At 36.7% G+C, this 21,599-nt stretch overlaps 1 protein-coding gene across 6 annotated transcripts in view; it reads left to right on the forward strand.

The window, feature by feature from the left end:
• CRPPA (CDP-L-ribitol pyrophosphorylase A) overlaps window positions 1-21,599 on the forward strand; it is a 328,191-nt gene that overhangs the window by 146,316 nt on the left and 160,276 nt on the right. For 4 of the 6 annotated variants that reach the window (XR_012432614.1, XM_005550062.4, XM_065542250.2 and 1 more), the window contains 2 exons: window positions 10,531-10,623; window positions 11,067-11,159. The exons of the other annotated variants lie outside the window; for them this stretch is intronic. Coding sequence is in view for 3 of the 4 variants with exons in the window: in XM_005550062.4 (XP_005550119.3) it covers window positions 10,531-10,623; window positions 11,067-11,159 (186 nt within the window). In the remaining variant the exon portion in view is untranslated. The remainder of the gene's footprint in view (window positions 1-10,530; window positions 10,624-11,066; window positions 11,160-21,599) is intronic. 6 annotated transcript variants of the gene reach the window in all.

A 21,599-nucleotide genomic window follows, 5' to 3' on the forward strand; every position in this document is an offset into this window, starting at 1 on the left:
TTTGGTATGTTAGCCAGATTTCCTGAACAATTCTCCAGAGGTGGAAAGAAACTCCAAAATGATAGACCACCTAGTTGCAGAAGGTGGTATGAATTACATTCATGTTGTATTAAATAAAATTAACAGTTTATATTAATGACTGATTGTCATGGTTTTAAAATATTAATTGAGGGAGCTAGGATGATTTGCTTTAAATGCTATTTTCTCTATTTTTTTCTTTGTATATTTCACGTATCTTCATCTTTTTAATTGTTTATATTCTTGAAATACAGGAACCTGTTGAAATATTACTCTTCCTAAAGGAACCAGATGGTTAATCTGTAAAAACGGTCTTTTGCATCTTGTCTGCTTAGAAATGAGGTCATTGCTTACAAGTTCTGGACAACCATTATACTAAGCTTATGAAATAAAAACAGAAACCAACCACCATCAATTTTTGGGCATGTATTGATAAAGTCAAGTCTTAGCCTTTAATTCAGGATTTTTTTTTTGATTTTACACAGAAAGTAAATATGTTCAGAGGAAAATTGATATAAAAAGTTGCCAAAGTTGTTTTTGTATGTAGATTATAGTTAACCGTCAGCAATTGATTTTGAAGAATGTTATATACTAAATTGCTTATGCTATTTAAATTGAGATGTAGTTTCGAACTCAGTGATTTCACTTCATTTCATTAATTTTTTTTTCTCCAGTTATAGGATACATGATGTCTGCAAAGCATCTTTTTATGCTTATGTTATCCCTAATAATTGAGTTTGGAAATGTGTTTTATGTCAAGTGTTTGCGTGTAGTATAATTTTACTTTATAATGCCACAAAATAGATTATTTTGTTGTTCTGGTAGCTTTAGCTAAACAATGGTTCCAAGGTTTTGGTGGTTCTGGGACAACTGAATCAAATATACCACTTTGAGCTTATAACCACAGTAAATTATTCGTTATCTTGTTACCAGAGACCTTCTTTCCAAGGCCTACAACTTGTGTTAAAAAAAAAATCTTTATCTTTCTCTCTTACGTTGGCATTATATACCTTAAATGACTATTCAGCATATGAGGGTTAAAAAAAAGTCTATACAGCTTGATCCGTCATTTAAGATCTTCTGCTCTCTACACTGAACTTTTTGTCACAATGCTATTGCTGTTGTGGCTCAACATGTTTTGAAGCGATTAGTCTTCTAACTCTTGCACTCTATTCTACTGGATTGCATGCCTTCTCTATTTGTCAATTTTATGTTTTAAGGCTTAGTTGATTACTCTTTCCATGAAGTTGTCCCGAATCATTTTTTTTTAGTTATTAGATCTCCTAAATTACTCATCAATAGTTGTGTCATTCTGCATATCCTGCTTATTATTTATCCGTTTGCACATCTCTTTCACCATCTCTTATCACTGATCCCTCACATAGTGCTGTGGAGATGGAAGGAGCCAGATAAATAGTTGTGATTAAAGATGAGAGCATGATGAACCGGCAAGCTCCTGGAGTACCTCTCTACCTGGCCAACAGCCAAATATGTTGCTGGAGATAAAGAGGTAGCCTCTGGCCATCATCCGTCAATCATGGGACCGGTTGAGAAGAGTTTAAAACACAAAGCATACCCAAGAAGTTCGAACTGATTTTCTAACCAGAAGAAAAAACTATGTTCACAAAAGGAGGGAAGAGAAGGTGTTGGTAGCAGATGTTGCAGAGATTAGATGAGCTGGAGTTAGCAACAGTGATGAAATTGGTGGTGAGCAGCCTTCTGTCAGGAAAGAAAGACAGTGATGGAGAAATGAGCACTGCAGAGGGGACCTTCTTAGTGAAGTGAAGAAGATAATCCATAAGTAATATTTTTAAAATGTATTCTGTAGAATTTGCAGTAAGATTCTATGTTGATATTTGAATCTATTTTTTATATTGTCTAGAAATATACTGTTTAAAAAATATTCTGTGGTATATACATAGTTCTGAAACAAGTCACAACAAATTCAAAATGTAATTTATCCTTAGTATTTTTTAAATATTTTGAACCTCTAAGCTAAACAATGTATATTCAACAGGCTACTAATAAGTCATAATGGGAAAGTTGTATGAGAGGGAAATTTTATGTATAAATATTGCAAGTATACTTCTCATACAAGAGGAATATATCTTAATGAAAAATAGTTTGCTTATTACATAGGGTTTGATGGCAGTTTTCAGGTTGAACAAATATTGGGATGATGTTTGAATATTACTTGAAAGACTCTTGCGTGATTTTCTTGGGATTACATGTGAAAGGACTCTTTGGTAAGCTATTCATACATATTATAGCTGATTTTAATTTTCCTTATTTTCTATCATTTTGTAAAAATGAGGTGGAAAATGGAGGTTGTTGAGAACCTTTTTAATATTTCTTATCTAGACATTTTGAGAGCAATTGTAACATTTGCAGCACAATGTCAATCAATCATGTCATTTAAGTGATTGTCATTTTATCATCACATCATTTTAATATGGAAACAGGCTGCAATTGTACTTCTATATACAGTTGTCCCTCAATTTAGAGGGGGGTTCCAGGACTTACCTTTCTGCTCTACAAATGCCACAATTTATGGGTGCTCTAATCCCTTACCGAAAATGAAATAGTATTTACATATAACCTATATACATCCTCCTGTATACGTTAAATCATCTTCAGATTACATACAGTCTCTAATACAATATAAATGCTGTATAGTTACACTGTATTTTTATAAATTTGTATTTTTATTATTTATTTTTGTTTTTCAAATGTTTTTGACCCATGCTCGAATCCTTAGCTGTGGAACCAACCGATTCTGAAGGCAGACTACATTTAGGCAGTGTCTTTATTAGGAAAAATGAAAACTTTATGCATTTAAATTAAATTATGTTGTAAACTTAGCAAGAATTTGAAGGAAAAAAGTTGAATTAATGAATTGTTTAATGTTAGTCATTTATGTTTGCCATACCAATAGATGTAATAAAGATAAAGGCAATGGCTTTGGTTCAGTAAGGTTGCAATTGTCTTTCATTTGCTAGAATAGGACACACTCCTCAGTAAATATCTACTCAAAATGAGAGAGGGCTTTTAGATTAATGTGGATTCAAATGATAGAACCTTGTTCTGGCTCAGAGTGTGATCCAGGCAACAGTTATATCAGTATCAACTGGAAGCTTCTTAGAAATGTTTATTCTTAGCTTTACCCCAAATCTAAAAGAATTAAAATCTGCATTTCTAACAGGATTCTCAGGAATTCCCATGGACATTGAAATTCGAGAAACACACATCTAAAATTTATTTCTTTTTCCCATTAGGCTACAAACTTCTTGAGGGAAGAAACCTGTCTAGTCATTGAAATGGTCTCAGTATACAATTTAGTGTCTGGCTTGTAGCTATCAATAAATATTGGTCAAATGAATGAAATTATATTAATCTATCAATGGCTAAGATACTCTGTTCTTTGTGATTTTGTTTTATTTTTAATTAAGACAGATAGGATTTGTTCATTTTAACTTGCCAATTCTCAGCTTGCAAATGTTTTATGCATTACTAATACATATAAAAGGATTATATTACTGTTTGTATCTTTTTCACATATCATTAGTGATTTCCGCTAATAGGACAGAACATGCCTGCCAAACATGATTTATGAGTTAATGCCAGTCATTTCCCATCTACTACACATTGTCTTTTAGTTATAGTATAATCTGTCATGAAAGCTCAACAGAAAAAGGAGCAGGGTGGTATTTTGCAGCTTTACACTTTGTGTTGATACTATATAACTTTGGATGTATAATAAAACGGGGCTGGGTGTGGTGGCTCCTGCCTGTAATCCCAGCACTTTGGGAGGTTGAGGCAGGTGGATCACCTGAGGTCAGAGATTCGAGACCAGCCTGGCCAACATGGTGAAAGCCCCACTTTACTAAAAATACAAAAATTAGCCAGGCATGGTGGTGGGCACCTGTAATCCCAGCTACTTGGGAGGCTGAGGCAGGAGAATCGCTTGAACCCAAGAGGTGGAGGTTGCAGTGAGCCAAGATGACACCACTGCATTCCAGCATGGGTGACAGAGCAAAACCCTGTCTCAAAAAATAAAAAAATAATAAAAAAAAATAAAACAGGAGCTTTAAATTATTTGTGTTAGGTGCTCAAGGTTCGTTAGCATTAGAGCTTGTCATTTTCCATTCCGTGGTCCTTGTAATGTTGCATCAGAACAATAGTTGGTTTTCAACATGAGTTTTAACAGTGAGAGAGGGACGCACAAAGGAAGACTTACCACAATAATGTCTTCTACCACCAACGGCTCAGCACACGTTTAATGCAGTGGGTGAGAAGCACTTGATATTACTTCGACATCAAATCTGAAGACTGAAATTGGAGGACACTTCTTAAGTACTTTCTACCCTATCCAGGACCCAGAAACATCACTGTTAAGGGAATGTGTATACTGGCAATTAAGATTGTTAGTACTTAACTGACTTTCTCCAGAATACATGTTCCTCCCCCGCACCCCTTCCCCCTGGAGTTAACTTTGGGACATGTAGAATTACTCCTCTCTGGGTAAGGGTCTTGTGATGTCTGTGACAAGGTAATAGTACCTAGAGTAACACTGATGTCCAGTGTGCTTTGGAGGTTGTGTATGTGGAGCTGGGAGTTTCAACAGGCCTGAGTCTGAGTGCTAGCCCCTTACTGGCTGTGTAATCTTTGATTAAACTTTTGTGTCTGTGCGGCTTTATAACATGAGGATGATAATACCTGCCTGTGCATAGGTGTACTATGCAGTTTTAACAAGATAATTGTTGAAAGTATTTAGCACAGATTCTGGAAAGTTATAAAGCCTCAATAAATACAATATATTAAATGTAAAGGGATAATGGAGATATGATTTAAAGGGTCCTCTAAAAGTGGAAGTTAAGAAGTGAGTGGAGTTATAACAGCAAGCATTTAATAAAGCACTGTGCATTAGGTGACCCAAAACATGAATGTTATTGGGTCTTTACATATATTCAAAGATGAATGACTTGACAGCATACACGTTAGACTTTAGACTTTCTGGAACAGCAGTTGCTGGGAAAAGTCCTTGGACTCAGACAGAGGCAGTGTCCACTGCATTATGTAACACTGCAAATGGATCTTCTGGGCTGAATGTTAGACTCCAGTCTTTGTGCTGGGACTTTTAAGTTGCATAGTGAGGGAAGCACCACTCTCTTGTGTGATAAGAGATTGGGATCCAATAGCAGTGCAATGTCTCAGAACCTTGGTTATAGTACTATTCTGCCTACCCAGTGTCTGGGATTGGGAGAGTATCAAACCTGCTTTAGTATGACCAGCTAGCTAGGGTTTAAGTCCTATGGTGGCAGGTCATGAAGTGGAGGGCCACTGGTATGATCCACCAGCTTATGATTCACGGTTAGCAGGCTATAGCTTCTACAACGTAGCTGACTGGTAACCCAATTTATTTATTAGCTCACAACTCTACCAGGATTGACTTCTTTAAAGCCTTCTATGAGGACAAGCTATAGAGAAGACATCTTGGAAAAGTTAACCCTTACCCTTCACATACTAACTTAGCCAATCCTCATATCAATTCTATGATGTACTCATTTTACTGAGGAGTAAACCGAGCCACAGGGCTTATGTAGCTTACCCAAAGTCACACAGCAACGATGTTCCAGAGATAGATTTAAACCCAGTGATCTTGGTACCAAAGTCCATGCTCTTTACTACACACATACACACACATACAAAAAGAAAAACTTAAAAGCTTATTCTAAGAAATAGTAAATGCTGAATGCTAGATAGACAAAAAGGGATGTTAATTGTTGTCATGTTCACAGAGTGGAAAGAAAATACATGTCTCTACAAGTCACTTGTTTATACCTATATTAGTGCCATTGTTTGAATGGTAGAAAGGCTAGAAGTTGGCAGATTCAGACTCAGAGATGACCCAGCCAACTTTTTCTGTAAAAAGATGATTGACTTTTCAGAAACACATAGAGGTTGAACCTCTGACTCATGGGAATTGAACCAAAACCTTTCAGCCTTAGTTAGGCCTTAATGCTTTTTGAAATGAAAACTTTTTTGACAATCCATCTTTATTCCTAATATCCATGCTTTGTATAGTGTTAATATTGTGAATACACAGATGTTTGCATTTAGTTTATGGTAAATCTTTCCTAAACTCTTATTTGTTATGATGTAAGGAAAGTTTGATTTTTTGTTGTTGTACTTTAATTTACTGAACACATTGGAAGGTTGTTTTAAATTTTGTTTAAATGTCCTTTGAACCAAAATATTTACAGAAGAAGTTCTAGCCAGCAGATTGTTCCATTTGTTATGTTTGTGTTTGGAAACATCAGGAATGACAGCATATCATGATGCCATAGGAATTTTTTTTTTTTAATATAAACAACCTAATAGCATTGTCTAATGTGGTCTTTGTTGATTAAAAGTGTCACAGATACCTTTGCTATATTTAGGTAAAATCTAAGTTTCTTTACTGAAGCATGGAAAATGTTGATTGTTTTCTGGTTGGGAGGAAAGCAGTATGACTAAAAGAACTACACTGAACTGGGATCAATTATTAAGAGTCTCAATTTCAAGAAGGAAAAAATACAGTTTGGTTTTTCAAGAGTACAAAAATACTAATATTTGATAACTTTTATGTAAATATTGTGTGTGCATTTCTGTCTTAGTCTATGGGCAATTAGCGAAGACTGACTTTAAGTGCAGTTTTAAATGTATCATGTAAGTGAACAAATATATTTTAATTACAATTACAAGAACACTATGTGGCTGGGCATTGTGCTTTCCATATATCTATATTGTACATTCTTTTTTTTTTTTTTTTTTTGAGATGGAGTTTCACTCTGTTGCCCAGGCTGGAGTGCAGTCCCGTGACTCAGCTCACTGCAACCTCTGCCTCCCAGGTTCAAGCAATTCTCTGCCTCAGCCTCCCGAGTAGCTGGGATTACAGGCATCCACCACCACACCCGGCTAATATTTGTATTTTTAGTAGAGATGGGGTTTCACCATCTTGGCCAGGCTGGTCTTGAACTCCTGACCTCAGGTGAGCCATCCACCTTGGCCTCCCAAAGTGCTGGGATGACAGGCATGAGCCACCGCGCTTGGCCTACATTATATATTCTAAGAGTGTACATCTTATTAACTGTTAGTTTAAGAAATACATAACAGCTTTGAAGAAGCAAGTAGATATTGAAGTCAATATGGGCTGAAGTTGTCGTAGGTATGAATGAGCCCAGTATTTGTGACAATAGAGAAAAATTTCTTCAGAGTTTAAGAATATTTGTGTTGAAGAGTGGAATGGGTGGCTAGGATTTGAAGAGGTAGAATATAAGTAGACTATGAAGGGCTTTAATGTCAAAGTCACTATTTTAGATTTAATCTAATGGGAATGACACACATATACATGTAATATATATATATAAAATTGCATGTTCTTAATGAGAAAAATGAAGCTCTTCTAGGAATACTTAAAATACTCTTAATAGTTAGGGAATACTTTCCTTTTGTCTAAAGATGTACATATAAAAATGAAATAATTCCTTAAAGTACTTAAAAATAATAGTGACAGCCAGGTGAATATGATAAAGATTATTCACAAAAATCTTCCTTCTCCATTGCTTTAAAAACAATAGAAAACAAGCAAAATTAACAGTAATCAAACAAACATGAGGGGCCCACTTAATGCAGACGTTTTTAAAAGTAACAGTCAAGAAAGTAAGTGCAGATGATAATCAGGCTGATGTCTTCTAAACCCTTCCCGTGGATCTTCCAGACCTTGTAATGGGGGCAAAAATTATTTCATTAAGATAACTCAAGGAACCTAAAACTTTTACCGCTTTTGTTAAAAAAAAAATTGCTCCAAAACAACCCACTACTTGTACATATTCATCTAATGATGTGAATTAAATGAAAAATTTAGAATTGGGGGAAATTTTAAGTCACTTTCCTTGAAGCTAGATAATGTCTAATGTTAATTATGGCCACAAAATAGAATAAGAATCTAATAAACATTTTAGATTTAAAACAACATGATTGACCAGACCTAGGCTATGGGTAGAACTTAAAATGTGCTCTCTCCTTCTCTCACAGAAGGAAGTCAGTGAATACTGACTTATAAAAAGAAGTGAGTTATTAAGAGTATAGTGTCTATCCTACCCATAGCATCTCTTCTTAACCTTTAGAAATTATACTTCCTGGAAATGAATTATCTGAAGTTTGGCAATACTTTTGGTTTTACTGCATTTGGTTTGCATTCACTAAAATTACATAATTTAAAATGACATGCATATGATTCCATTTTAATAAAACATTCATGCTTTTAGTCCTTCATTTGTCTTTCCTGGTGACTACATATATTATTCATAGAGAATTGTTGGAATGATACTTACCTTTCAGAGTAATTATTTCTATGTAGTATTTTTTGATGAGTTTTATTTTTAAAGAACTTTTCCACATTGTTCGTTCTAAAAACATATACTATTTTCTTGACACAAGATATTTTTCTTTAAAAAACTGGTGGCAAAGTTTTGTTTGTTGTTAACATTATTAAGCATTTGCTAGTGGTAAAAACATGAATGTTTCTGTCCTCAAAGATCCCAAACTCTGTCCTGAAGAAATTTATTTTAATACTTCAACAACAACAACAAAAAAAACTGAATCAGAATCTCCCTCATGTTCTCATTCTCTGCATGAAGAAGGAAACTTTAAGATTTTTTTTTTTTTTGGTGAATTCTGAATTCACTTGTGCATCTTTGCTGAAGTTAAGATCTGGTGATATGGTTGCCTTATTTCATATCTGTGAAGTCAGAAACTTGGCAGGATGTGAAACTATATCTTACTTGCATGCAAATAAGTCAACCTGACACAGTATCATAGATACTGGTGGAAGATCTGAGACTACAGGGTCAGAGAAAAGACCATTTATTACAACCATAGCAGTAGCAAGAACAAAAATGTAGCACTTGGTTTTTTCTGAATTCCAATTTCCATGGAGAGATGCAATTAGGGTTAGTTGTTGCTAGGCAGTAGGGTTCTTTAAAAAGAACCTTGATAGTAGGAAACCCTGGCCTTATACAGGCAAATCAGCCCATCTGCTCCTCAAGAGATAACTCTGGAATGCCAAGTAAGCCTAATCCAGGGAGAGAGATGTCCCTATTTTACTGGAAAATAAATCTGTTCTAGGAAGAAATATCTCTGTTTCTGCAATTTGTACAAACATACTTGCAAAGAAAGTATGGAACAAGTTAGCTGTTAATGCCTTTGAAAATGTTTGAATACGTGAGAGACTTTTGAAAAATTGTCTCCCTGTAATATCTAGATGTTACCACTTTATCAAACTTACTATTGCAGAATGGATACTGGTTTCTTTTTTATTGTAGTGTTAATATATTGTTGATGACTATGGACTTTTTGGCTTTTTTCTTAATCTTTGAGCTTTAAGCTCAATACAAATTTTAAACTGAACTGAAATTTTTAAAATTTAATAGCCTACTTATTTCTAGAGCAAAGCCAAGGCCTTGCAAACTTTCTTTTCTCATTCTCCAGTATTTTGTCAAAATTATAGCAAATTAAGCTACTAAACACATAATGTAGAGTTACAGAGTTTGATGTTTTACTAAGGAACAGCATTTTATTATTTTTAGAACTATGAAATGTAAAGCATTCTAAATGTAATACCAGTAAGAATCACTGAAATGTGATTTCCTGTGGAATTATTATAGCAAAGATATCACAGATCCCATGTCTAGTAATTCTTAAGTTTTTGTTCATATTGTTAGAAAAATCTTAAAAGAAGCTAATTAGAATATTATCTTAATTAGAATATTAAGCTTAATTAGAATATTAAGCTATATGGAATATATTAAGCTATATGGAATATTAAGCTATATGGAATATATTAAGCTATATGGAATAAAAATATCTTACTAGGAAAGTTTGCATAATATGTGTGTTCTTTTCTAAATCTAATCTAATCTGGGACTACTTATAGCAGTAGAAGTAAGTTCTCCAACAGTTTTAGGAATAATCTGTATAGTTTAAGTCTTATTTCTCTCTCACTTATATTGTTGTGATGATTTCTTACTGCTTTTCCCATTTCTAGTTATTTCCAGTTTAGTGAAGTCTATTCCCTGTATTAAAACTGTGTTATTTAATGTGCTTCCAGATGCCTGCAATCATCTCTGCAACCTTTCTCTTTTAGTCCTTCAACATGCTCTTCAATATTTATTTGTATAAGATAAACCAGACTACTAGCCTGTTCCAGAATATATTCTGTGTATGTCTACATTTTTTTCCTATGTGAAACAATTTTCTATATCGTTGTTTGCTAAAATATGCATTATTCATAGCATAGTTCAAATGACGTTTTCTTGATAGCCTGATGAACTTCAGCATGTATTAATTTTTTAAAAAAATACATGGTTCTTGACTTTATGTGCCTCTCTTCTAGCAATTATGTGTTCCTTTGTAACAAAGATGTTTATGTTTGGTCTAATTTGTGAATTCATTTCTGTTTTTTCCTACTAGCATGTAAAAGTCACATCTGAGGCTCTCTGTCATGCTGGCAGACATCTTCAGCAAATCATCTTAGATCAATGCTACAATTTTGTTTGCGTGAATGTAAGTCAATTCAAATGATTGAAAGCACTTAAGGATATGAGCAAATGTAATGTGAAAGAGAACTAATTTGATTCTTAAATATTTATATATGAGATTATGATGAGTTCTTTTACATGTTTTTGGAGATTTTATCTTTGAAAGAGAAATAATACTTTTAACAAGCTGATTCTCATAATGAGAAGAGTGGTATTTTGGACAATATTTTCAATTTTCTATTTGTACCTGGTCCAAAGTAGATAATAAGAGACAGGTTTGACTCAATTAGTAGATCAAAATTTGACATGCATAACTTTATGGATATCCTTTAAAATTGTTTCTAAATTAAAAACTAAGCTTGATAAATATTTTGAATGTTATGCAGAATCTCTCCATTTATTTCTTGAATTAACTTTTAAGTCATTTAAAAAGTCTTCTCGTATCGTTTTATTTTTCTCGTCTTTTAGGTTATGACCTCTGATTTTCAAGAAACCCAGAAGTTACTGAGCATGCTTGAAGAGAGTAATCTTTCCATTTTATATCCTGTTGTTGTTGTTTCAGTAAGTGAAATTAATGCAGATTTTTCTCACTTATGCTTCCTTCTTTGTAACTCAATGTACATACTTTTAAAAACTCATCCAGTTGAGAGCACTGACCCAAACTCAAAAGAAACTCTTCTTTGTGGATTCTTCTGCTTACTGCCTAGCTATGACTTCTATGACTGAATGCCTTTATTATTGCAATCATTTGGTTGCACTCACAGGTTTGGAAATCATTTTCAACCCAGCAACCAATTTCATTTTTTTTTTCCTTCACTAAAATGGCAAAGTATTCAGCTTAAGTCAACTGGTTGTTTTGATAATGTAAAACAGCTTTATTTAAAATATTATCAGAATAGGCTGGGCGGGGTGGCTCACGCTTGTAGTCCCAGCACTTTGGGAGGCTGAGGTGGGCGGATCACGAGGTCAGGAGATGGAGACCATCCTGGCTAACACGGCGAAACCCCGTCTCTACTAAAAATACAAAAAATTAGCCAGGCATGGTGGCGGGCGCCTGTAGTCCCAGCTACTTGGGAGGCTGAGACAGGAGAATGGTGTGAACCCTGGAGGTGGAGCTTGGAGTGAGCCGAAATCGCGCTACTGCACTCCAGCCTGGGAGACAGCACGAGACTCCATCGCAAAAAAAAAAAAAAAAAAAAAAAAATATATATATATATATATATATGTGTGTGTATATATATACACATACACACACACACACACACACACACACACATATTAGGGAAGCATTCCAGATGTTAATGTGAGGAAAAAACCTAGTGGAAGAAAAGTGATTCTTGGGTTGTTTCATTTTCTCTGTTCCACCGAAAGCGAAAGTAGAATGACCAACAAATTAAAGAGAATTCCTAGAAGAATGGCCTAGGAAAATTTTGGAGAGATTTTTCCATGAAAATCTAAAAGTATGCGTTTAGTTCAGAATTTATTTGATTAGCCCATTAAACTATATAGCAGAGGGGACTATCAGTAAAGTCAGGAAGGAACAAAATCAGAGCCCAAGCCCTCTAAATTGGCTGAGGAGCGGAATCTATAGTTGGTAGTATTTTGCTGTGTGAAGGAGTTCCAGACATTAAACTCTCAGAAGTGCCTAGCAACTTCCCAGTTCCTAAAGCTCAGGCCCATCCCATACTGTGGGAATTTAATTCTTGTCAGGTAAGATTAGTAATAAAGAATAAAGATAATTTGCAATATAAATAATTCTTGACTAAGTAATGCAAGTAGTAACAAATGAGCAACTATGGGAGATTTAATTAATTCAGTGGCCTCTTTATTTCGTCATATACCATAAAGATAACTTTCATGGTTGCATCTGGTTTTGAAACCCAAGCTGCTTCTGTAACTGATCTTCATAGAACACAGAAGCTTTCGTTGAGCTTTTTAGGAACAATATGGAATATATCCAATGTTGGAAGCCTCTGAGGCTCTGTAGGATAGAGGTAAGTTCAAAGCTCTATGTTTGGCCTTTTATTCCTCTCTCCACATTTCCTTGCTTAGAAATTTCATTTTCCCATGTTCCCAGATATGCTGATGAGACTGTCCAATGTAGTGAAAATAACAGAGGCTTTGAACTCAGAACACTTGTTTCTTGGTCTAGTTACTTAATTGTTCTGAGGTTTGGTTTCTTCGATGTAGAAACAAGGCTAGTAACTCCACTTCTTAAGTTGTTATAAGGATGAAAGTGAGTGGATGCAAAATGTAGTTTCTATCACAGTGCTAGGCCCTGAGCAGGCATGTGAGGTTAGTTCTGTTTAATAGTCTGGTCCTTTTTTTTTTGGCTCTGGATGAGATGACTCCAAATTAACTTCCACAGCTCTAATCTGATTCCTAAGTTTCAGCCAAGTATTTCCCAACATTTTTTTTTTTTTTTAATTATACCTTAAATTATAACTCTAAGTTCTGAGGTACATGTGCACAACGTGCAGGTTTATTACATAGGTATACATGTGCCATGTTGGTTTGCTACACCCGTCAACCTCTCATTTACATTCAGTATTTCTCCTAATGCTATTCCTCCCCGAGTCCCCCACCCCCTGACAGGCCCCAGTGTGTGATGTTCCCCTCCCTATGTCCATGTGTTCTTATTGCTCAACTCCCATTTATGAGGGAGAACATGTGGTGTTTGGTTTTCTGTTTTTGTGTTAGTTTGCTGAGAATGATGGTTTCCTGTTTCATGTATGTCCCTGCAAGGGATATGAACGCATCCTTTTTTATGTCTGCATAGTATTCCATGGTGTATATGTGCCACATTTTCTTTATCCAGTCTATCATTGATGGGCATTTGGGTTGGTTCCAAGACTTTGCTATTGTGAACAGTGCTGCAATAAACATATGTGTACATGTATCTTTATTGTAGAATGATTTATAATCCTTTGGGTATATACTCAGTAATGGGATTGCTGAGTCTAATGCTATGTCTGGTTCTAGATTCTTCAGGAATCACCACACTGTCTTCCACAATGGTACCAGCAGTGTAAAAGCGTTCCAATTTCTCCACATCTTCTCCAGCATCTGTTGTTTCCTCACTTTTTAATGATTGCCATTCTAACAGGTGTGAGATGGTATCTCATTTTGCTTTTGATTTGTATTTCTCTAATGACCAGTGATGATGAGCATTTTTTCATATGTTTATTGGCTGCATGAATGTCTTCTTTTGAGAAGTGTCTGTTCATATCCTTTGCCCATTTTTTGATGGGGTTATTTGTTTTTTTCTTCTAAATTTGTTTATGTCCCTTGTAGATTCTGGATATTTGACCTTTGTCAGATGGATAAATTGCAAACATTTTCTCCCATACTGTAGGTTGCCTATTCACTCTGATGATGGTTTTTTTCTTTTTTTTTTTTCTTTTTTTTGCTGTGCAGAAGCTCTTTCGTTTAATTAGATCCCATTTGTCAATTTTGGCTTTTGTTGCCATTGCTTTTGGTGTTTTAATCGTGAAGACTTTGGCTATCCCTATGTCCTGAATGGTATTGCCTAGGTTTTCTTCTAGGGTTTTTATGGTTTTAGGTTTAACATTTAAGTCTTTAATCCATCTTGAGTTAATTTTTGTATAAGGTGTAAGGAAGGGATCCAGTTTTAGCTTTCTGCATATGGTTAGCCAGTTTTCCCAGCACCATTTATTAAATAGGGAATCCTTTCCTCATTGCTTGTTTTTGTCAGGTTTGTCAAAGATGAGATGGTTGTAAATGTGGAGTGTTATTTCTGAGACCTCTGTTCTGTTCCACTGGTCTATATATCTCTGTTTTGGTACCAGTACCATACTGTTTTGGTTACTGTAGCCTTGTAGTATAGTTTGAAGTCAGGTAGTGTGATGCCTCCAGCTTTGTTCTTTTTGCTTAGGATTGTCTTGGCAATGCAGGCTCGTTTTTGGTTCCATATGAACTTTGAAGTAGTTTTTTCCAATTCTGTGAAGAAAGTCAGCGGTAGCTTGATGGGGATACCATTGAATCTATAAATTACTTTGGGCAGTGTGACCATTTTCACGATATTGATTCTTCCTATCCATGAGCATGGAATGTTCTTCCAATTGTTTGTGTCCTCTTTTATTTCCTTGAGCAGTGGTTTGTAGTTCTTTTTGAAGAGGTCTTTCACATGCCTTGTAATTTGGATTCCTAGGTATTTTATTCTCTGTAGCAATTGTGAATGGGAGTTAACTCATGATTTGGCTCTCCATTTGTCTGTTATTGGTTTATAGGAATGCTTTGTGATTTTTGCACATTGATTTTGTATCCTGAGACTTTGCTGAAGTTGCTTATCACTGAAGGAGATTTTGGGCTGAGACAATGGGATTTTCTAAATATACAATCATGTCATCTGCAAACAGGGACAATTTGACTTCCTCTTTTCCTAACTGAATACCCTTTATTTCTTTCTTTTGCCTGATTGCCCTGGCCAGAACTTCCAATACTATGTTGAATAGGAGTGATAAGAGGGGGCATCCTTGTCTTGTGCCAGTTTTTTTTTTCCTTCCCTCCCTCCCTCCCTTCCTCTCTCCCTCCCTTCCTTCCTTCCTCTCTCCCTCCCTCCCTCTCTTCCTCCCTCTCTTCTTCCCTCTCTTCCTCCCTCTCTCCGTCCCTCTCTTCCTCTCTTTCTTATACTTTAAGTTCTAGGGTACATGTGCACAACATGCAGGTTTGTTACATATGTATACATGTGCCATATTGGTGTGCTGTACCCATTAACTCATCGTTTACATTAGGTATTTCTCCTAATGCTATCCCTCCCCCCTCCCCCCTTCCTCCTCCCCCCACTGCACTACAGGCCCCAGTGTATGATGTTCTCCACCCTTGTTCAAGTGTTCTCATTGTTCAATTCCCACCTATGAGTGAGAACATGCGGTGTTTGGTTTTCTGTCCTTGCAGTAGTTTGCTCAGAATAATGGTTTCCAGCTTCATCCATGTCCCTACAAAGGACAAGAACTCATCTTTTTTATGGCTGCATAGTATTCCACAGTGTGTATGTGCCACATTTTCTTTATCCAGTCTATCATTGATGGACATTTGGGTTGGTTCCAAGTCTTTGCTATTGTGAATAGTGCCACAATAAACATATGTGTGCATGTTCTTTATAGTAGCATGATTTATAAACCTTTGGGTATATACCCAGTAATGGGATCGCTGGGTTAAATGGTATTTCTAGTTCTAGATCCTTGAGGAATCTAGTTTACACTCCCACTAACAGTGTAAAAGTGTTCCTATTTCTCCACATCCTCTCCAGCACCTGTTGTTTCCTGACTTTTTAATGATTGCCATTCTAACTGGTGTGAGATGGTATCTCATTGTGGTTTTGATTTGCATTTCTCTGATGGTGAGTGATGATGAGCATTTTTTCATGTGTCTGTTGGCTGTATCAATGTCTTCCTTTAAGAAGTGTCTGTTCATATCCTTTGCCCACTTTTCGATGGGGTTGTTTGATTTTTTCTTGTAAATTTGTTTAAGTTCTTGGTAGATTCCGGATATTAGCTCTTTGTCAGATGAGTAGATTGCAAAAATTTTCTCCCATTCAGTAGGTTGCCTGTTCACTCTGATGGTAGTTTCTTTTGCTGTGCAGAAGCTCTTTAGTTTAATTAGATCCCATTTGTCTATTTTGACTTTTGTTGCCATTGCTTTTGGTGTTTTAGTCATGAAGTCCTTGCCCATGCCTATGTCCTGAATGGTATCGCCTAACTGAAACACAGCTCTGCAGCAAGTGGAACTAATAGACATCTACAGAACTTTCCACCCCAAATCAACAGAATATACTTCTCAGCACCACATTACACTTACTCCAAAACTGACCACATAGTTGCAAGTAAAGCACTCCTCAGCAAATGTAAAAGAACAGAAATCATAACAAACTGTCTCTCAGTACACAGTGTAATCAAATTAGAACTCAGGATTAAGAAACTCACTCAATACTGTACAACTACGTGGAAACTGTTCAACCTGCTTCTGAGTGATTACTGGGTAAATAACGAAATGAAGGCAGAAATTAAGATGTTCTTTGAAACCAATGAGAACAAAGATACTACATGCCAGAATCTCTGGTACATTTTTAAAGCAGCGTGTAGAGGGAAATTTATACTACTAAATGCCCCACAAGAGAAAGCAGGAAAGATCTAAAATCGACACCCCAACATCACAATTAAAAGAACTAGAGAAGCAAGAGCAAACACATTGAAAAGCTAGCAGAAGGCAAGAAATAACTAAGATCAGAGCAGAACTGAAGAAGATAGTGATACAAAAAACCCTTCAAAAACTCAATGAATCCAGGAGCTGGTTTTTTGAAAAGGTCAACAAAATTGATAGACCACTAGCAAGACTAATAAAGAAGAAAAGAGAGAAGAATCAATAGATGCAATAAAAGATGATAAAGGGGATATCACCATCGATCCCACAGAAATACAGACTACCATCAGGGAATACTATAAACACCTCTACACAAATAAATTAGAAAATCTAGATAAAATGGATAAATTCCTGGACACATACACCCTCCCAAGACTAAACCAGGAAGAAGTTGAATCCCTGAATAGACCAATAACAGGCTCTGAAATAGAGGCAATAATTAATAGCCTACTACCCAAAAGAAGTCCAGGACCAGACAAATTAACAGTTGAATTCTACCAGAGGCACAAAGGGGACCTGGTACTGTTCCTTCTGAAACTATTCCAATCAATAGAAAATGAGGAAATCCTCCCTAACTCATTTTTTGAGGCCAGCATCATCCTGATACCAAAGCCCGGCAGAGACAAAACAAAAAAAGATAAATTTAGACCAATATCCCTGATCAACATCGATGCAAAAATCCTCAATAAAATAAAACTGAGTCTTGTGCCAGTTTTCAAAGGGAATGCTTCCAGTTTTTGCCCATTTAGTATGATATTGGCAGTGGGTTTGTCATAAATAGCTCTTATTATTTTGAGATATATTCCATCAATTACTTTGTTTGTTGAGAGTTTTTAGCATGAAGCACTGTTGAATATTGTCAAAGGCCTTTTCTACATCTATTGAGATAATCATGTGGTTTTTGTTGTTGATTCTGTTTATGGGATGGGTTACATTTATTGATTTGCATATGTTCAACCAGCCTTGCATCCCAGGGGTGAAGCAGACTTGATTGTGGTGGATAGACTTTTTGATGTGCTGCTGGATTTGGTTTGCCAGTATTTTATTGAGGATTTTCGCATCGTTGTTCAAAAGGGACATTGGATCAAAATTTTCTTTTTTTGTTGAGTCTCTGTCAGGTTTTGGTATCAGGATGATGCTGGCCTCATAAAATGAGTTAAGGAGGATTCCCTCTTTTTCTATTGATTGGAATAGTTTCAGAAGGAATGGTACCAGCTCTTCTTTGTACCTCTGGTAAAATACAGCTGTGAATCCATCTTGTCCTGGACTATTTTTGGTTGGTAGGCTATTAATTACTTCTTCAATTTCAGAACCCGTTACTGGTCTATTTAGAGATTTGACTTCTTCTTGGTTTAATATTCGGAGGGTGTATGTGTCCAGGAATTTATCCATTTCTTGTAGATTTTCTAGTTTATTTGCATAGAGGTGTTTATAGTATTCTCTGACGGTAGTTTGTATTTCTGTGGGATCAGTGATGATATGCCCTTTATCATTTTTATTGCATCTATTTGATTCTTCTCTCTTTTTTTTCTTTATTAGTCTTGCTAGTGGTCTATCTATTTTGTCAATCTTCTCAAAAAACCATCTCCTGGACTCATGGATTTTTTTGAAGGGTTTCTTTGTCTCTATCTCCTTCAGTTCTGCTCTGATCTTAGTTATTTCTTGCCTTTTGGTAACTTTTGAATTTGTTTGCTCTTGCTTCTCTAGTTCTTTTAATTGTGATGTTAGAGTATCAGTTTTAGATCTTTCCTGCTTTCTCTTGTGGGCATTTAGTGCTATAAATTTCCCTCTACACACTGCTTTAAATATGTCCCAGAGATTCTGGTACATTGTGTCTTTGTTCTCATTGGTTTCAAAGAATATCTTTATTTCTGTCTTCATTTCGTTACTTACCCAGTAGTCATTCAGGAGCATGTTGTTCAGTTTCCCTGTAGTTGTACAGTATTGAGTGAGTTTCTTAATCCTGAGTTCTAATTTGATTGCTTTGTTGTCTGAGAGACAGTTTGTTATGATCTCCATTCTTTTACATTTGCTAAGGAATGTTTTACCTCCAATTATGTGGTCAATTTCAGAATAAGTGCAATGTGGTACTGAGAAGAAGGTATATTCTCTTGATTGGGATGGAGAGTTCCGTAGATTTCTATTAGGTCCATTTGGTCCAGAGCTGAATTCAAGTCCTGATTATCCTTGTTAATTTTCTGTCTCGTTGAACTGTCTAATACTTACAGTGGGGTGTTAAAGTCTTCCACTATTATTGTATGGGAGTCTAATTCTCTTTGTAGGTCTCTAAGAACTTGGTTTATTAATCTGGGTGCTCCTTTATTGGGTGCATATATATTTAGGATAGTTAGCTCTTCTCGTTGCATTGATCCCTTTACCATAGGTGATGCCCTTCTTTGTCTTTTTTGATCTTTGTTGGTTTAAAGTCTGTTTTATCAGAGACTAGGACTGCAACCCCTGCTTTTTTTTTTTGCTTTCCATTTGCTTGGTAAATCTTCATCTTCCTTTTATTTTGAGCCTGTGTGTGTCTTTGCACGTGAGCTGGGTCTCCTGAATATAGCACACCGATGGATCTTGACTCTTTATCCAGTTTGCCAGTCTGTGTCTTTTAATGAGGGTATTTATTCCATTTACATTTAAGGCTAATATTGTTATATGTGAATTTGATCCTATCATTATGATTCTAGCTGGTTATTTTGCCTGTTAGTTGATGCAGTTTCTTTATATCATCAGTAGTCTTTACAGTTTGGCATGTTTTTGCATTGGCTGGTACTGCTTGTTCCTTTCCATGTTTAGTGCTTCCTTCAGTAGCTCTTGTAAGGCAGGCCTGGTGTTGATAAACTGTGTCAGCATTTGCTTGTCTGTAAAGGATTTTATTTCTCCTTCACTTATGAAGCTTAGTGTGACTGGATATGAAATTCTGGGTTGAAAATTCTTTTTTTTAAGAATGTTGAATTTTGGCCCCCACTCTCTTCTGGCTTGTAGAGTGTCTGCTGAGAGATATGCTGTTAGTCTGATGGGCTTCCCTTTGTGGGTAACCCGACCTTTCTCTCTATCTGTCCTTAACATTTTTTCCTTCATTTCAACCTTGGTCAATCTGAGGATTCCGTGTCTTGGGGTTGTTCTTTTTGAGGAATATGTTTGTGGTGGTCTCTGTGTTTCCTGAATTTGAATGTTGGCCTGCCTTGCTAGGTTGTGAAAGTTCTCCTGGATAATATCCTGAAGAGTGTTTTCCAACTTCGTTCCATTCTTCCCGTCACTTTCATGTACACCAATCAAACATAGATTTGGTTTTTTCACATAGTCCCGTATTTCTTGGAGGCTTTGTTTGTTCCTTTTCACTGTTTTCTCTAATGTTGTCTTCTCACTTTATTTCATTAATCACTGATATCCTTTCTTCTGCTTGATCGATTCAGCTATTGAAACTTGTGTATGCTTCATGAAGTTCTTGTGCTGCGTTTTCCAGCTCTACCAGGTCTTTTGTATTCTGCTCTACACTGGTTATTTAGTTAGCTATTCCTTTTTTTTTTTTTTTTTTTTTTTTTTTTTGAGATGGAGTCTCGCTGTGTCGCCCAGACTGGCGTGCAGTGGTGTGATATCAGCTCACTGCAAGCTCAGCCTCCCGGGTTCTCGCCATTCTCCTGCCTCTGCCTCCCAAGTTGCTGGGACTACAGGCACCCGCCACCACACCCGGCTAATTTTTTTGTATTTTTAGTAGAGATGGTGTTTCACTGTGTTAACCAGGATGGGCTTGATCTCCTGACCTCGTGATCCTCCTGCCTTGGCCTCCCAAAGTGCTGGAATTACAGGCATGAGCCACTGCGCCCGTCCCGTCTCATCCTACCTTTTTTAAAGGTTCTTAGTATCCTTGTGTTGGGTTAGAACATACTTCCTTAGCTTGGAGGAGTTTGTTATTACCCACCTTCTGAAGCCTACTTCTGTCAGTTTGTCAAACTCATTCTCCGTCCAGTTTTGTTCCCTTGCTTGCGAGGAGCTGTGATCCTTTGGAGGAGAAGAGGCATTCTGGTTTTTGGACTTTTCAGTCTTTCTGTGCTGGTTTCTCTCCATCTTTGTGGTTTTATCTACCTCTGGTCTTGATGTTGGTGACCTCCGGATGGGATTTTTGTGTGGATATCCTTTTTGTTAATGTTGATGCTATCTTTTCTGTTGGTTAGTTTTCCTTCTGACAGGCCCCTCAGCTTCAGGTCTGTTGGAGTTTGCTGGAGGTCCACTCCCGACCCTGTTTGCCTGGGTATGATCAGCAGAGGCTGCAGGACAGCAACTATTGCTGTTTGATCCATCCTCTGGAAACTTTGTACCAGAGGGGCACCCATCAGATGCCAGCCAGAGCTCTCCTGTATGAGGTGTCTCCCAGTCAGGCTAAACAGGGGTCAAGGACCCAATTGAAGAGGCAGTCTGTCCATTATCAGAGCTTGAATGCTGTGCTGGGAGAACCACTGCTCTCTTCAGAGCCATCAGGCAGGGACGTTTAAGTCTGCTGAAGCTGTGCCCACAGCTGCCCCTTCCCCTAGGTGCTGTGTCCCAGGGAGATGGGGGTTTTATTTATAAGTTCCTGACTGGGGCTGCTGCCTTTGTTCAGAGATGCCCTGCCCACAGAGGTGGAATCTAGAGAGGCAGTCCGCCTTGCTGAGCTCTGGTGGGTTCCACCCAGTTCGAACTGCCTGGTAGCTTTGTTTATACTGTAAGCATAAAACTGCCTGCTTAAGCCTCAGCAATGGCGGACACCCCTCCCCACACCAAGGTCGAACATCCCAGGTGGATCTCAGACTGCTGCACTGGCAGCAAGAATTTCAAGCCAATAGATCTTAGCTTGCTGGA

This window comes from Macaca fascicularis, chromosome 3, assembly GCF_037993035.2.
Source record: "Macaca fascicularis isolate 582-1 chromosome 3, T2T-MFA8v1.1".
Lineage (NCBI taxonomy): Eukaryota > Metazoa > Chordata > Mammalia > Primates > Cercopithecidae > Macaca > Macaca fascicularis.